At 45.3% G+C, this 18,810-nt stretch overlaps 1 protein-coding gene across 1 annotated transcript in view; it reads right to left on the bottom strand.

The window, feature by feature from the left end:
- The window catches only part of Ttc7b (tetratricopeptide repeat domain 7B), a 211,659-nt gene that overhangs the window by 151,253 nt on the left and 41,596 nt on the right, over positions 1-18,810 (bottom strand). The window contains exon 4 of the mRNA XM_042692699.1: positions 5,650-5,780. Coding sequence (XP_042548633.1) covers positions 5,650-5,780 — 131 coding nt within the window. The remainder of the gene's footprint in view (positions 1-5,649; positions 5,781-18,810) is intronic.

The raw sequence follows: 18,810 nt of genomic DNA, 5'->3' as shown, positions 1-18,810 counted from the left end.
CTGCACAGCTTGAGCCACAGCTTTTTCTGTTTTTATTGTACTAAGGAATTGAAACCAGGGCTTTATGCATGTTAGGCAAGCACTCTCTACCACTAAGCCACATTCCCAGCCCCAATCAGGCATTTTAAAACTAAAAATAATTAATACTATCACAGTTCCAGAAAGGTTACCTACTTGAAATATACAGCCATGAAAGTAATGTGAGGTATGACATTATATGAAAAAAAACAGACATTTAAATGCAACTAGACAAAAGACAAACAGAAATGTACAAAAAAAAAAAAAAAGAACCTAGACTTGGAAGAAATTATATAAAGTGAAGTAAGCCAGGCTCAAAGAAACATAGGTCCAGCTGGGAAGATGGCTCAGTGGTAGAGCGCTTGCCTTGCATGCATGAGGCCCTGGGTTCCATTCCTCAGCACCACATAAGCAGGAAAAACAAGCCGGAAGTGGTGCTGTGGCTCAAGTTGTAGAGTGCTAGCCTTGAGCTGAAGAGCTGAGGGACAGCGCCCAGGCCCAGAGTTCAGGCCCACAACTGGACCCCCCCCCAAAAAAAGAGGAAAAGAAACATAGGTCTCATGGTTTCCCTTATTTGCAATAACTATGTCTAGGACAAGCAGAAAAGGTCAAAAGCTATGTACATATGACCAGATAAGATGATGTTAAGTGAAATGAACCCCAAGATAGGGACACAAGTGGTTTTTTTCCTTTCTTGCTATTGTTTTTAATGTACTATGTGATTTTTTTGTTTCTTTAGTATGTTCTTCTCCCACAGCATAACCCCTGTTTTCACTGTATTTGATTCCAGTGCCCTGCATTTTGTATATACATTTTTATAATTTGGGGAGGGGAAGGGAAATAACAAAATTCTTAAATAAGGATTCCGGATGTTGAAAATGGACTTTACAACTTCGGGGGGCGGGGAGGAGTTGGTGAGGTGGGAAGGGGAGGGATGGTAGGGGAAAAACAAAGGAGGAGGTAACAAGACTCAATAGGAAATATACTCATTACCCCACTCATGTAACTGTAACCCCTCTGTACAGTATTTTTACAATAAAATACACACACACACACACACACACACACACACACACACAACAAAACAAAAAAGAACCTAAGTGACTGCTCTTTCCTGGCTTCCAGACTTTTCTATCTCAAGAGTTGTAGAGTATCCACTTAATCAGATAACATGCTCAAAGTCTGTGGGGCAGGGCTAAAGACCCACAGGCTGGCCGGGCAGCTTCTGGACGTTTCTATAGGTATTACAGCAAGCTGGGACCCACTGCCTCCTCTGGAATGAGGAGGGGCAAGGCTCTTCTTTACTGTCTCCCAGTTAAGTCCGCCAGGCAGACACCTGGAGCTCCAAGCTCACACGCTGCTTTTCTCAGCAGCAGCACAGACTGCTGGGACACCTGGCCTGAAGTCAAGACACACAGTGAGCTTAATCTAATCCCACGCTGATGCATCCCATGGCCATGTCAACAGGTCCCCCTTGCGGGAGGACATGGTGAGCTCCAGCGTGACCCTGCGGACCAGAAGATGCTCTCATGAGCAGAGGAACGTGGCCCAGGCTTGCAGTGTTGGAAACCTGGCATTTTTCTTCAGTACCTTAGCAATAACACATTCAATAAAATGGAGTGGATATCTACAATTGAGCATTACCTCCTTTTCTAAAATAGGGTGTGAAGAAATAACGGGTCAGCAGAAGGTTAAGTTCCACCCTGGCACACCTGCTCGAGAATGCCACAAGCAGCTGGTGGCTGATGTGTGCAAAGGATAGGGACAGGATGGCTTCCCTTGCCAAAAGCTGGGCTCATATGATGATATCCAAGGCTGAAGTCACCGCTATTCCTGTCCTGTGCTACCAGATGCTCTTGCAGGGCAGAATGCCAGAATTCACTGCTGGCACCACACCACCATCTGAAGATAAACTAATGAAGCCCATCCTAGGCCATGCTCCATCTAGTTGCTCTGGTTTGATCTGATTGATTAAATTATTTTCTATACAAAAATGTTGTTATATTCTATTCCCCTCCAGAAAAACAAACTGTATCAGTCCTTAGTTGATGTCTCTGTAACCCCAGTAGGAGCAGGGCAGCATGAAACAAGTACTCAATGCACACAGCTTTCATTTATTCTCATTTTTGACCCTGCTCCCATTTGGCACAGGGGTTAAGGATGACTAGCTAGCCAGGCGCCAGTAGCTCACACCAGTAATCCAAGCTACACATTAGGATGAGATCTGAGGATTGAGGTTAAAAGCCAGCTTAGGCAGAAAAGTCTATGAAACTCATCTCTATCCAGGGAAAAAATATATACAGGTAAAGGTGTGGCTCTAGTAGTAGAGCATCAGCTGTGAGTACAAAAGCAAGGGAGATTACCCAGGCCCTGAGTTTAAGCTGTAATATCGGTGCGCACATATGTGTGCAAAAGCAAACACACACACACACACACACACACACACACACACACACACACACACAGACTAGCTCCTGCCAGCCTCCAGTGGACTGCCTGCCACATTGACTGTCCATGAGGCACCAGCCTGTGAGGTGAGATGAATCTGGGAGAACTACACAGAAGGAAAGCTGAGGTCACAGGAACAAGCAAGTGCACCAAGCTCAACAGCGAGTAGTGAATGGAAGCCCAGACCACAGCATGGACAGCAGGCACAATGGTGTTGAGTTAGCTTTAGCCAAACCAAACACCTGGAAAGATGACTTCACCACAGACATGTTCCCTAGGAGTTCTCTTACATTCCCAATAAAACAGTATGCCTGTATATTCTAGATTATATTTCTGAATACCTGGAATTTTCAAAGGATAGGGAAGGCTCCTCAGCAAATGACCCAAGGACAAATAAATACGGGTCATGTAGTATGTGCTGACCATGCTCTGGGCAGTCCACGAATGGGCCTCATTGTCCTCATGCCTCCATATAGTGCTATTGTTGATATTTTATAGATAAGCATTGGGAGCACAGAGAGGTTAAATGACTTTTCCACAGATCCACAGCTAAGAGGTGACACAGCCAGCATCTCAAGAAGTCATTCACTTTGGTGCTGCCTATAGTAGCTTAAGCTGGTGGCCAAAAGGGCAAGTCAAGGTCAGCTTCCTTTCTAAGGGGTCACTTCCCTCTAGGAAAAAAAAAAAAACAATAAAACCACCTCCAATCTGTCTGACACACCCAATGTGGGGAAACTCAGACTATGGCCAGGCCTTGCACGCATGCCTGGGGGAGGTTCTAGATCTGAGAGCACACTCTACCTGTGGTGCAAGGCAGGCGTGACCCTGGCTTGCCCTGCTTTCAGATTCTACTCTAACATTTCTGTTTGCAGCAATGCACCATTTTCACAATTCAAAATTCAGTCCATCAGGCTCAGATTTTAAAAATAAAAATAGCCAGACTGATGGCTCATGCCTGCAATCCTCACTATGAAGAGGCTGAGATCTGAGGATCACAGTTTAAAACCAACCCCAGACAGAAAAGTCTGTGAGACTCATCTCCAATTAAGCACCAAAAGGCTGGACATGGAGCCATGGCTCAAGTGGTAGAGTGCCAGCCTTGAGCAAAAAAGGTCAGGGGCAGTGGCTAGGCCCTGAGTTCAAACCCCAGGATAGGCACAAAAAATAAACAAATATCTACCTTCTACACAGTAATCAATGACCTTTACAAGCCTCAGTGACGCTGACACATACAAACAAACCCTGAACTTTCACTTAAGGCAACCCATTTTCCCCAGACTTTACATTGCCCAATATATAATTTCTTACATATCTATTACAATCAAAACACATGTTTGGTTCATTCAACCTGTCTCACTACTAATATTCCAGCTTGTTGAAATCAAGGAGGAACAAAGTTTTCCATAAAAGAAAACACAGATTGAAATATCAGGGCCAGACATAGGTAACTGTCACCTAAATAGGCTGAGGTTTAACCCTAGGCTAAGAAGCTTCTCCCCATGCTAAGTTGGCTAAGTCTAACTTCCTGTGTCTTTGGGCCCCAATTTTCTTATCAAAATCGAACTCCTATGATCACTACATCTCCAAAACAGAAAGAGGAGGAAGAAGAAAGAAGGAAGGAAGGTAGCTTTCTCTTGAATTTTATAACTGGATGAGTTTCCTTTATGGCCTCACTAAAGAAGCCCATAGTGAATGAGGTATATGAATGAACTTAACAGGAAGTATCTTCAGATGTCTGCCAACTTCACGTCATGGAAGACAGAGGCAGTGATTCTATTTTCTCCCCGTCAGGAAGAGACTCCGACATGACAGGGCCAGACAACAGCTGGAGAGTAACTGCTTGTGGTCAACAAGAACATCTAGGCTAGGTGACACAGACTGGCTCTAAGTAGGCAGACAGGAGAAGGAATGTGGATTTCAAAAACTCCTGCATGATCATTTCTCTCTTGATGAAATTCTGGATAAGAGGAGCAAAACTCCTTCCTCAGAGAACCTGGAATAACATTTTGGGAAAACAGCCACATAGCTCCCTGAGTTCCCAGACATCAGGAACCACGGCTTACAGCCGTGGTCAGGACCAGGTGAGGTGCTGGTGCAGCTCCTACTTTGGTGATTCTCACTCTGCTCTCCCTCAACTCCCCCCTCCCCAACTCAGGACAAAATCACTTATTAAAAAGATTATTTCCAGACACTACATGTTAAAAATAACAAAAGCCCACAAATGATAGGACCCCTCCATTCTAATCCTTAAGGAAAAGAAAGCCCAGAAAATTGATAGAACAAGCCTTCTGATCATTTTCAAAGACTTATAGGATTTATAATCATTTCAAACAATCCCACAGGGTACATTTCTGGCTCTGAGGGGGTTGAGATCAGAGTCTAGCCTTGGTTAGAACTCCAGGAAAATTCTGATAGCAGACACAGCTGGGAGCTATTGTCATTAAAAATAAATGCCATTTCCCAAGAATCCAATATGTTCCCCCAACCTAGGCTAAGTGCCTTTATCATAGACATGACCTTACATAATCCTCCAAAGAACTTCAAGAAGCAGGAACTATTATTATGCTTTCTGTATAGACGGGAAAATCCAGGCTAAGGGGTGAAGAACTCAGTAAAAAGAAAAACTAAAAGACAAGGATCCCTCTTCGACAGACAAGGTGCCCAGGCCTCCCTGGTCTCACCCAGCTTCCTCTGCCTGAAGGTGTGAACGTAGGACTTCTTGTGCCTTTGTCCTCTGCTCAAGAGCCTTCTTGTCGTTGGGCTTCCCAATGAACTGCCGGAGACCATCTTTGTTGGCCTCAGAGAACACAGTGGAAGTCCCCAGCAGATCTCTGCCACCCTTCAAGGTAAAGCCCTCCCTCCCCAGAGGACCACGTGTTAGCACAGGGACCACACAGGGCAAAGGATTCATGTTGCTGAAGAGACCAGGAATTACTGGCCAGCTCCAGTGTGCCAAGGGAATGGACAACTATATCACATCTACCCAGAGGCTCTTAAAACACTTTACATACACTAAGCAATCTGCTTTGGCAGGTTCCTGTCCTGAGCATCCAGGAATGTAAGTAAGGCTTTGTCTGCCCAGAGGCAGACAAGTCAAGGACTTGTCTGAGGCTGACTACCAGGGTCCACAACCCAACTGGAAACAACACGACCAGGGGGAAGGAAGACGGGGCCCTCACTCACCCTTTCTATCTCTTGGAGGTACAGGAGTGCAATGTCCCCAGCTTTCTCGTAACAGGTGATGACGTCCTGCTCCCGGTCCACATGGAGATTACTGGTAGAAGATGAAATAGGCAGCTTCTCTAAACACAGTCCTAAAAACGCAAAAAGCAAGCCCATAAAAATTGGGTAGTGTTCATGGGACTAATATTTATTTTCTAGAGGATCATGAAATGATTCTAGGACATAACAGCCATTAGAGAAGCAGTTTGTCAACTTGTCTTCTCTTTGTAAAGCAAAAATGGAACCTCCTAATGGAGTAAGAAAGAGACCACACACACACACACACACACACACACACACACACACACACACACACACACACACACACACACACACACACACACACACACACACAGAATGCGGATCGATTTGACTGACATGCAAGTTGACAGCCTGAGCAGGCACTTCACCATGATCTTGTTCAGACATAAAGATACAGAGCTACTTCCACTCTGGCTATTAGAAACCAGGCTGTCACAGGCACTGGAACAGCATGGGCATGGACACATGTTTCTTCTTCTTTGAAACGTTTTAGCGATTCCATTTTCCAAAGAAGCTGTACCTTTTTACATGAACACCCCATTTTCTCCACAGAGTCATCAATACTTGCTATTGTCTAACTTTCTATTTATAGCCATAGTAAAGCAGGGTCTTTGATTTGTATTTCCCTCATGACTAATGGCATTGATCATCTTTTCATGTGCTTCTTTGTTATCTATACATCTTCCTTGATGAAGTGCCAGATAGAATCCTTCACCTACTATTTTATATTTTTTATTAACTTTTTTATTATTATCTTTAAGTAGTTCCCATTCTACAAAATAGTATATGAATACAATGTGTCTGACAACATTGTTACCCATCGCTCATAACCCATTCACCCACTTTTATAAGAGAAAAAAGAGAAAGGAAGAGAGAAAGAAAGGAACAGAGGGAGGAAGGGAAGGAGGAAAGGAGGAAGAAGAGAGAGAAGGAAAGAAGACGGAAGGAAGGAAGGAAGGAAGGAAGGAAGGAAGGAAGGAAGGAAGGAAGGAAGGAAGGAAGGAAGGAAGGAAGGAAGGAAGGAAGGAACCACAGGACTCTATTGGGAGAAGACAACTGGAAATTTGAGCCTGTTTTCTCCTCAACTCTGATTTAGGAATCTTTTGCTTTCAATAATTTCAATCTATACCTTTTTACTGTATTGAAGTATAACCATGAGTAAAACAGCTTTTCTAAGGTGAATCAATAGCCTGAGGGTCACTGACCTCCAGTAAAATCTCTGAACATCAAGCTATCTAGGGGACTGTCCATATCCTATGGTCTTGAAGACCTTGCACACAGGTCATAGAACAGTCTGGACCCTTCTAATATAGTTGAAACTGGTTTCTGGTCTTGGTGAATGATATACTTTAAAAGAATGTACTTGAAGCAGGATGCCGGTGGCTCATGCCTGTAATCTTAGCTACTCAGGAGGCTGAGATCTGAAGATTGCCAGCCCAGGCAGGAAACTCCATGAGACCCTTATCTCCAATAAACCACCAGAAAAACCAGAAGTGGCGCTATAGCTCAAGTGGTAGAGTGCTAGCCTTGAGCTGAAGAGCTGAGGGACAAAGCTCAGGCCCAGAGTTCAAGCCCCATGACTGACAAAAAAAAAAAAAAAAGAAAAGAAAAAGAAAAAAGAACGTATTTGACATATAACTGCAACCCCTCTGTACATCATCTTTATAATAACAAAAAAAAATTAAAAAACAAGAATGCACCCTCTTCTGTTGTTGGGTGAAATGCCATACAAATACCTGTTTGGTCAAGTTATCTCACTGTGTAATTCCAGACTTTCAACATCCTTCTTGGTTATCTGTGCTACTTATTATATCATGTATTGAAACAGAGGTATTGAAGTCTCCAAATATAGTATAACTGTGCATTTGCCTGATCTCTTTGAAATTCTATCAATCTTTGCTTGGTGTATTTTAAAACTGTCATTCAGTATACAGACTTTTGGAATTGTTACATCCTTTCAGAAAAGTGCATCCTTACTCTGAAATCTATTCTGTGTGCTACCAATATAACCAGTCCGGTTTGCATTTCATTTGCGTTAGCATTCATATTTTTAATCCCTGTACTTTTTTTTGTATGAGTGTGCTGGTCCTGGGGCTTGAACTAAGGGCTTGAATGTTGACTTTTTTTTGCTCAAGGCTAGTGTTCTACCAATTGAGCTACAGCTCCATTTGTGGTTTTTGAGTAGGTTATTGGAGATAAGAGTCTCACAGGCTTTCCTGCCCAGGCTGGCTTCAAACTATGATTCTCAGATCTCAGTCTCATAAGGAGCAAGGATTACAGGCATGGTTGGCTTAGGACTTAGCCTGCCACAATCTACTTGAAATATTATACATTTCACAGCGTATATGACCTTTATGACTGCATGCTTCCATGCATATTTCCGTACATATATGCTTCTGTACATATTTTACTTTTACAAAGTCATAAGCCCCACCCTCTGTAATAATTATTTTTATCTAAATGGTCAGTTATCTTTTAAAAAAACACCTTAAATTATTGTGGAAACTCTTACATGATCACCAGTGTACTTGTGCTACCTTTTGTTCTTTGCTCATTTGTGTTGACTCATATTTCCTTTTGGTATCCTTTTCCTTCTGCCAAAACTAGTTCTTAGATTTTGTGGTATAGTCTGCTACTGCTGGCTCTCACAACCATGACATGAGTGGAAAATGTTACAGAGACATTTTCGCTGAGTGTGGGGTTTGAGGTTGGCAGTTTGTTTTCCCCCTTCCTTACTCTAAAGGTGCCTTGCTGCATGCCCAGTGACAACGAGCTGACTATCATACAATGTTCATTTGTATTTATCTTGTGTGTGTGTGTGTGTGTGTGTGTGTGTGTGTGTGTGTGTGTGTGTGTGTGTGTGTGTGTGTGCGGGTGCGCGCGCGGGCACATGCAAGCACCAGTCCTGGGTCTGTAACTCAGGGCCTGAGTACTGTCCTTTAGTTGTTTTTTTTTTTTTTTTTTGCTCAAGGCGATAGCTCTACCACTTGGTCCACAGCTCCACTTCCAGCTTTTGGGCAGTTAACTGGAGATAAGAGTCTCACAGATTTTCCTGCCCGGGCTGGTTTTGAACCTTAATCTTCAGATCTCAGGCTCTTAAGTAGCAAGGATTACAGGCCTTGAGCCATGGGTGCCTAGACTTCTGGCTGCTTTTAAGGTATTTTTTTAAATCACTGGTTGTGATCGATTTGTATTAGGAAAGTTTAGACTTCACTGAGCTTCCTAGACTTGAGAATTTATATAGTTGGGAGTTTTTTTGCTGTTGTAAAATTAAAGTGTACAGCCAGTTTCTCCAAAAGTATCCATGCCAGCCCCTCCCTCTTTGGGGCTCTAAGCACACATATATCAGGCCACCTTAAGCTGTTATGTAGTTACATTATGTTCTTCCCACTTTCTTAAAAACATTTTCCTGTTTCATTTTGAATTTTTAAATTTTATTTTATTGAGAAGATGTTATAGGGAGGGGGTTACAGTCACATGAGTAAGGTAATCAATAAGTACATTTCTTGTCGAACATTGTTACCCCTGCCTTTATTTTTCTCCTAGTATCCCTTCCCTCCCTCCCCCACCTCCCCCAGTCCTCCCCCCAACCCAGAAGTTACAAAGCTCATTTCCAACATAGTATCTTGTGTCATTTTGAATTTCTATTGCTATGTTTCCAAACACACTAAGGTCTCCTTTTGCCATGTCTATAATGTTTTATATATATATATATATATATATATATATATATATACATATATATATGACATCCAATTATACATATATATTATATATACTATTTTTCATGTCTAAAATCTGACTTGGGTTTCTTTTTATCTTAAATATGTTTCATTGATAAAGATATATTGTGTTTATAAACTGCTTTGTTAAATGGCAACCCCTACTATAAAGATAATTATTGCTGTTATTATAATAAAGAAAACAGAGATAACTAATGTCCCCAGAGTTCTAAGTCTCAGTATTCATTCTCTTCGCATTAGAGCCAAAAGTGTTTAATCAGTTGCAAAGAAAATCACTAAGTCTCTCTCCAATATAAACTATGATATAATTCCTTTTCTTTGGAGGAAGATATGGGATAAAATGAACAATTCAGCATTGAACACCACAGCTCCAGAGCAAGCCCTGGATTGAAGCTCCCTAATTGTGCTTTAAGTATTTAACTTACAAGGCACCAAGGGGGTAGAAAGAGAAAAAAAAGTCATTCCTTAATGTGTCCTTGGCTTGTATGAGAAGTAACCAAGACAGTGCAAGTTGGTGTCAGGGATTTGATAACAGGAAAACGAATGCTCCAGAGTATGTCAAAAGGTCAAGAAAAATCAGTTCCCTGACGCTGTACACCAAAGCAGACTGGACTCTGCACTCAGACAAGGCCCCTCGGTCAAACCAGTTCCACGCAATCTATCACCTGTATTTAACTGAGTTCTAAAATATGGAGAACAAGTCACCTAGGGCTGTGATCGTGGTCATACATGGTTGGTAAGAATATTCAAACCATCACAGCTTAATCCTCCACCAAGGAGAGAGGGTATTTTCTGTGGGTTTGGGTTCTTAATTAGGCAGGTGGGTGGGTGGACACTTAAGGTCTGTGCAAGCAAGAGAACTCCTGGTAATAATTCCTTTGATGGGCAGAGGAGCCTTTATGGCAACAGTTTAATTAAGCATTGCTCCTTTCTTTCTCCAATTTTGATGGCAATCATTCCAAGTGCCACTGGGCATGTATCAAAGAATGGCAAATCTTGACTTACCACCCTGAATTCAGGCCTCTGTAGCTGAATTTCATAATACTTAATTCCATGTCAAGAACATCTATAGTTACTTTTTTTTATGTTCCAACAAAATATATGACCACAAAAAAAAAGGTGAAAAATAGACTTGATAAACAGCTAGTGCAACACCAGTGCCTCATGAAGATCTGCATTTCCAAAACAAAACTGTATATAAAAAAGGTGGAAATTAGGTAGGTGGTAGTTCAATTTTTGTTACTATAATAAAATACCTAAGGCTGTGTACGCTACAAAGAAGTCTTTTAGTTGGAGATTCTATAGCACAGTCCATGATCTGCTTGGCTTTGACAGGAGGCTTCTGGCTACATCAGCATGTGGTGGATGGCATAATGGCATGAGCGTATGTGAGAAGGTAGGAAAGGAAGCAAGAGATATTCAGGAACTATGCTCACTGTATTTACAACAATCCACTCTCACAGGAACTGACTAGGGTCCCTCGAGAACTACATGAGACCCATCTAAGGGCAGAGCCCCAGTGATCTAATCACTTTCCACTAGGCCCCACCTCTTGAAGGCTCTGTCATCTAACTCCCCTATATTGGGGAGAGGGGGCCTTTTAGTCCATGAACCTTTGAGGGATGGGGAAGGCATGTTCAAGCTACATCTCATGGCTCTTCTGTGTATATTGGCCTTTGTGGCCACATTCAGTGGGCACCCCCCTCTTCCCAAACTTGTGGAAAAAAAGGAACAGAGGTTCAGAGAAGCTGAGTGACTTGCCCAAGCTTACACAGGAGTCAGAAACATCAGGAAGAAATATATGTGCTGGGGCCAACAGATGCTGCCCTGGGCCGTAGTCTAGGAGAGGCACAGGGCCATGCCGAGCATTGAAAACAGAGGAGACTCTGGGGATGGAGGTCAGTGTGGGAGGGATGTCCTCCATGAAAAGCGCCAGTGTGCCCTGTCTCTGAACTGTCCCATGTAGGTTGGCTTTACAGAACACGACACCATCAGCTAGACTCTGCTCCATGTCTCCCTGGGCACTGAGGTCTCAACGCCTCTGACAGCGAGGCTCCATTTTTCTCTCCCATGTCCGGTAGCTTCTCCAGGGTTGAATGAGGAAGTGGAGAGCTATACACTCCCCCAGAAAGCCCCATCATCACCGACAGGTGAGTTTCCAATTCTTTCAGGTCTAAATTGAAGATCCCTCAGCTAGAAGCCTTGTCTGAGTATAGAACAGTTGTATCATCATCATCCTCATCATCATCATCATCCTCATCATCATCCTCATCATCATCATCATTCCTTCAGTAATGCCCCCTCAGCACAGAGCACCATCAGCAAAGCCCCCCTCCACAACCCAGCTCTGTACCTGGAATTGGACAAGCCCTGTTTCTAATCCCACAGCCACCTTGCAAGGAAGGTGCTGACAGAATCTTCTAGATAAGACTGAGCTTGGGGCTCAGAAGCTGCCAAATAATAAAAGCAGGTGCTGACCCTTGACTATGGACTAAGAAGCCACACACACCGTTCCCTTTCTCTCGGATCTGCTAACAGCAGCATATTCCAAGTCTGATAACAGCAACAGTCATAAAAATGAGCTCCGATTGTCAAGACACAGAAATCAAAGTCCAGGGCTGCAGAGTGCTGATTTTCTATCGATCAGCACCACCCAGGGCATTTCCCCACCTTCCCTCACCTCCCAGAGCAGCGTCAGAAAAAGTTGTCCTAAGGCACTACCCAGAGCTATGGGACTCTGAAAGACTGGCAGCTTAAACAAATACTTTATTTCATTGAAATAAACAGGATAGTAATTTTTGTTTAATCTTTAAGTAGTTGTACAAAGGAGTTGCCATTCAACAAAGCCGTTTATGACCACAGTGTGTGTTGATGGATGTCGCTCCTTTTAACATTGTCCCCATCCCTCCTAACTCCCCCCCTTCCCTCCGTTTTCTTACTATTGTAGGATATGCTTTGAATTTTATGACTGTACTTTCTCCCTGTTCCTCTCTTCTCTCTTCTACCCCCCTTCCCTGGGGCTCTACCCCCCATTTTTTTGGTGTTTTGGGGGGTTTTTTGGTCGGTCTTGGGGCTTGAACTCTAGGACTGTCCCTGAGCTCTTCAGCTCAAGGCGAGCACTCTACCACTTGAGCCACAGCGCCACTTCTGGCCTTTTCTGTGTATGTGGTGCTGAGGAATCAAACCCAGGGCCTCATGCATGCGAGGCAAGCACTCTACCACTGAGCCACCTTCCCAGCCCCAGCCCTACGCCCACTTTTAAGGACCCAGTTCTTGGTGTTTATTTTGTTGGACTGTGAGTTAGTCTTTCTGAGGAATGACATCATTTGGGTTCTCTTGGACATGTATCCTTTGTATGTCCCCTCTCCCCAGTGTCTATAGGATTCCAGCTTCCACACATGAGAGAAGACAAGCATATTTTGTGCATCTGGGCTTGACTTCATTTGATTCCCCCCCCCCCTCCCGCCCCCACCACCACCACCAGGTCCTTCCAGTTCTTTGCAAATGTTACAAATTTTAGTCATCCAGTTTTCTAGTGGACAACTAAAAATTCCATTGTGTATATACACCACATTTCCTTGACCCATTTGTCCACTGAGGGCTGATTCCATACCTTGGCTATGGTGACTAGGGCTGCAATGAACATGGTTATGCAAGACCATAATTTCTTACCAAGTTATGCTATGCATAAAAGCCTCTAAGGGATTATGACAGAACTGGGCAGACATGTCACCACTGTTTCCTCTTATCTAACCACATCTCTGGAAGTCAGACCGGGGACAGGCACATCCTGTGGCAGGCTTGGCTGCAAGGTGACACACAGGGAGTTTCTAGCTGCAACTACCAGAAAAGCCCAGCCCTGTGATACAGGGTTCAAAGGCCGTAAGACCGTTTCTAGGGATCTCAACTTCCAGGGCTCAAAAAAAAAAAAACCTCAGGAAAAGAGATTGAAGATTCACAGAGCAAAGCCTTGGCAAAGGCGGCCCAGGGGGCTGCTCTGCATGCTCACCTCTGGAACAGCCCCTACCGGCGTCAGGTGTACTCAGCTCAGTGAGAGGACCCCTGTGAGGACAGGGGTGCCAATGGACACCACAAGCTGTTGGGACAGAAGAGGGGCAGGTGGCCGAGATCTCCAGTGCGGTGTCTGTTCATTCACGCTCCTCACACTTTAAGATGTCTCTGTGCTGGGGCCACGCTGGCCCCTCCTGTGCGCTTCCGTATGATTGTTTACTTTTGTAAGGGTTTACTCTCATTCCCTCTCTCTCTGCTCTCTCTCTAGTTTCTCTCTGTCTCTCTCTCATATGTACATAAAGAAGGGACACAATTTACCAAATGAATTCCAGGAAATGAAAATAAGAGATCTTTTTCTTTTCTTTTTCTGTTCTTTTCTCTCTTTTTTTGCTATTCCCATTTTCTTTCCATTTTGTTCTGTATACTCATATGTCTTTGGGAGTGTAAGGGGTCACAGAAATGGAGGGACAAATGGTGAACAAATGCTGAAGTGGTACTCACTGGACACTATGTTGAAAATAAACTATACAACTTGTGGGTGGGATGGAAGGGAAAAATTGGGCAAGAGGGAGAGAAGAGGTGATATTATCCAAAAAGAAATGTACTCTTTACCTGACTTGTAAAACTGTAATCCCTCTGTATAGCACCTCTATAAAAACTTTAAAAAATTTAAAATAATTAGCTTAAAAAAAGGACACAATTCCTAAAGAAGATGATCTTTCCATTAATGCTTCTTCTAGATCTATACTTGTATACAAAAAGACATTACTCCAAACTGAAATGCTCATGAAATTATGTTCTTTATCCATCAGTCTATAACCATGATAGTAATAATAAAATGTATTGAGTACTAGCTACACAAAGGTCTGATATAAATTATCTGACTCTCAAGAGCGCTCCCTCCATTAGAGGATTTACCTGCATAGAAGAGAGGCAAGTGGGCCTTGAGCAGTGACGTATCAAGATGGCATGAAAGTAGCAGGGCTCAGAAACCCACAGTCCTGAGTCCTTATTCTTCAGCTCTTTGTCTCTTGCATAAACCTATGCAGTGCAATGTAGTGGCCAAGGCTGTGGGCTCCAAAGCCAGACTCCCTGGTTCGTAAGCCCACAGCTGGCTTTACACTTTAAAGTGCTATGTTCAGAACAGCATGTGGAAGACAGTAAGACTCAAAAAAAAAAAAAAAACAGCCCAATGGTTCTAATGATTGTTTACATCACTGTTATCTGTAGGTACAAATAGGCTGGAAAGACTCCCAAGTGGAAGAGTCTTATTCATTTGCTATACTACATATGAGGCATATTGAGATATTAAAATTCAGTACCTTAGGAGATTTACACAGTTGTGGAACCCCCACCAGATAATTCCAGAACCTCTGTCATCACAAAAAGAAGCCCAATTAGGAACTGGAGGCATGATTCAAATAGTAGGATGCCAAGAATAACAGCTGGAGGCCCTGGGTTCAAAACCCAATTCAGGCATAAAACAAAACAAAAACAAGCCCCATTCTATGAGTAGGACTTCATTCCACCCTCAGACTCTGGCAAGTATTAATGTACTTTCTTCCCGTGGGTTTGTCTGTTCTGGACACTTTACAGCAACTGAATCATACCGAACATTGACTTTTTTTTTTTTTTTGTCAGTTGTGGGGCTTGAACTTGGGGCTAGGCCCCATCTCTGACCTTGTTTGCTCAATGCTGGCACTCTATCACTGTGAGCCACAGCTCCACTTCCAGTTTTCTGATAGTTGATTGGAGATAAAAGTCTGGTAGACTTTCCTGCCTGGGCTGGCTTTGAATTGAGATCCTCAGATCTCAACCTCCTGAGTAACTGGGACTACAGGCTGTGATTAGAGGTGTTAGCCACCAGCAGCCAGCCAGAATACATGGCCTCTTGGAGTTCACCTAATATTTTCAAATTCATAGTTATTGTAGTGAAGTGAGAAGACTGGGTCTGGCTGGCGCCATCTTGGCTACTTGGTGGGTAAGAAATTGGATTTAACTGGTGTAATCTTGTCATCCTGGTGGAGGAAGGGGAAGTCCCGCCTCCCAGATAATGGGCGTGCCTGAATTCCTAGAGGCAGGGGAGGGGACTTAGATAATAGATTACTGGGCCTGTCAGTCCCATGCTTTGAACTCTCCAGACACTCTCAAGAGTTTCCTGTGGCCCTGTCATGTGACCCTATTTAGGCCCAGACGGGCCCAGGTGGGGGTGTGCCATGCCACCTGTCTCCATGTTCATGTTGCTGTGTCTCCTGGCACTTCCGGTCACCATGGCGCCCCACTTCAGCTCTCTGTTGGAGAGATCTCTGGTGTGTTGGTACTGTTTTTCTGCTTTTTCTTTCCTCTCTCGCTCTCATGGCTCATTTTCTGACAGTGTTAAGTGTAGTTGCGACAAGAATCCATCTGTGGTCACCGGCTTTCTAATAAAGACTCCAGATTCAACCTCTCAAAATGTGGCTTCTCTGTATCTCGCCGACTGGATTTACCATACAAGAGTAGCAAGTATGTAAGAAGCTAATTCTTTTTGTGAATCTCACAAAGCTCAATTCAGTATATTTACACTATTGTATGACTACACTTTAGTCCCAAAACTTCATTCCTTTTTATTGCCCAATAATGTACTGTTGAATGGAAATACTGTACACGCTTATCAACGTTAGTTGCCGGACACTTGGGTTGTTACCCCTTTTTTAGAGTCTGGAGAATCCTGCTCTGAGCATTCACATGCTCATTCTTGTGTAGACATACATTTTCAATTCAGGATAGATCCTGTTTTGTTATATTATGTTCAATCTTCATTGGAAGAATTGGTACCTACAGTCACTGCCAACCTACTGGGTGAAACAGCTAGAAGTGAAAATGTGTGGGCTTTTGAGGAGACCAAGCTGGATTTGAACCCCCACTTCTCCACTTGGTGTCCTGTGGCTTGGAGGAGCAGGAAGCATAAACCGCAAGGCTGGGGTGGGGGAGATGGGAGGGCAGGGATGGGAAGGGGAAACAAAGGAGGAGGCAACGATCTTGATAAGAAATGTGCTCATTACCTTGCTCATGTAATTGTAACCCCTCTGTATTTTCACAATAAAAAAAAAATTTAATTAAAAAAACCCGCAAAGCTGAGCCAGTGTCTGCAGGCACAAAACATCAGTGGCTGGGTGGAAACTGCTCACATCAACTTGCACTCTCCTGGGGCCAATGATCATCTCTCCCTTTTTTATGGGGAAGGGGTGTGTGAAGCGGTGCAGTAAACAGCCACCACTCAGTCCCCACTACCTGGTGAGAACATTAGCACAGCTACTACCTTATAAATGACATCACGTCACTCTGGTCTTTGCTCTCGCTCCCAGAGAAAAGAGGATTCCGCACTAGTATGCCCCCTACAGTGCAAAGAGGGCCCTGGTGCAGCCCCTCCCCCAAGGGAATTGGCGGCCAGTGTCTGTCCTTGCTCACTCCATCAGAGTCCAATGAGCACCTACTGCACACCGGGCTCTGGCTACATCCGAGCTGCTCAGAGCAGCCACCTCTAGTGACACTGAGGAGAAAGGCCTTCTCGAACAATAAAAATGGCAGTGATTCTCTGAATAATTAGGGACACACCTCAGGAGACCTTCACCTAAGCCTCCTGTTCTCCAAAGTTCCTCTGGACCTTGCTGCTTGCAAGAAGAGAACCAATGAGAAGCCTATAAAGGCAAACAACATTAAATGTGAATGTGGGTCTGTGGCAGAGAGAGGACTCTTCTTACACCATCTAAATATAAACAGGAAGCTCTGACAGGCAACCTGAGAGGAGCAGCAATCCCCAAGCAACCTCCACCGCTGGAGCAATCATTAACTCTAGATCAGGAAGGGGCTCGGGGATCAGAGCTGGAGATAAGAGCCAGCAGAAGGCTCCCGGGGATCTCTACCCCATGGTGGCCCCAAAACACCCGGGCCATATTGTCTAAGTTTGCCACTGGGGCAAAAGCTGGCACTCAGCAAGGACTGCCATGACCCACTTTGACCCCCCTCACCCCCTTCCTCTCCACACCTGGACTTTTCTAGAACACTATCCTCTGCACCCCCTAACTCCGCTGCCTCAGAGACCTCAACCTTGCAACAACTGAAAAGCAGCTTCTCCAGAGAACACAATGGAGCTCAATAATCCAACCGCAGATGGGAAACGGTAAGCTCAGAAAGGGTTTATGATGTGTCCAGAGTCACACAGTGGCAGTTAGTGGAACAATCCTGACTCCTGATCCAAGGTGCTGTCTGCGAAGACCAGACACCGGCTCCAAGAAAAGGAGACTTTTTTTTTTCTTGTCTGGCCTGCAGCTGCAAGATGGCACCCAGAGGCATGGTCATTTGCCAACACCCAATTCATAAAGCTTGGGCTAAGGCTATGCCACTTGAAACCCTGAATAAAGACAGCAGGACGCTCGTGGCTCACGCCTGTGAGATCTGAGGATCGCGGTTCAAAGCCAGCCGGGGCAGGAAAGACCGTGAGACTCTTATCTCCGATCAACCACCAGAAAACCAGAAGTGGCTCTGTGGTAGCGTGCTTGCCTTGGGCTGAAGAGCTGAGGGAGAGGCTCAGGCTCAGGGCTCAAGTCCCAAGGCCAACAAAAAAAATAATAAAAGCTACCAAGAACTGCACCTCAGGGCTTTTCTTCCCAGCTCGACCAGAGCGCGCCGCTGGCGTCCTTCATCAGAATGACCCACGCGTGGCCCCTGGGTGGCCAGGCCCGTCCCACAGGGATGGCCTCACTAGCGGGGAGGCGCCTCGGCTTTCCCGTCCACGGACAGGCGGCGGCCCGGGGAGACCCCGATCCCGTCCACGGACAGGCGGCGGCCCGGGGAGACCCCGATCCCGATCCCCCGGACAGGCGGCGGCCCGGGGAGACCCCGATCCCGTCCCACGGACAGGCGGCGGCCCGGGGAGACCCCGATCCCGTCCCACGGACAGGCGGCGGCCCGGGGAGACCCCGATCCCGATCCCGTGGATCAAGACGGCGGGCCGGTCACCTTCCTCCCGCGTGTCCACCGCTGGGTTCAATCACGCGATGAACCTAATTTCAGGGATGGCCAGAAATAACGGCGGGCCTCGGGGGGGGGGGGGACGGCCAGGGGACAGAGGGGGGCCCGGCATGCGGGGAGGCTGGGTGCCGGGGGCGAGGGGACGCCGGGGGTCGCGCAGGCGCCGCGGGAGGGGCGAGAGTCGGCCCCGCGCATGCGCCGCGGCCACAGCGCACAGCCCGAGCCAGGATGCGGCTCCTGCGCCCCCTGGCGGCGGCCCGGCGGCGCTGCACGGCGACCCGGGGCTGGGGCGGGTCTCCGGGCCAAGGTGGCTTCG

Source organism: Dipodomys spectabilis, unplaced genomic scaffold (genome assembly GCF_019054845.1).
Source record: "Dipodomys spectabilis isolate Male_0828 unplaced genomic scaffold, ASM1905484v1 ptg000157l, whole genome shotgun sequence".
Lineage (NCBI taxonomy): Eukaryota > Metazoa > Chordata > Mammalia > Rodentia > Heteromyidae > Dipodomys > Dipodomys spectabilis.
Note: the sequence above shows the minus strand (reverse complement) of the source record. Positions and strands in the feature narration are given on the sequence as shown.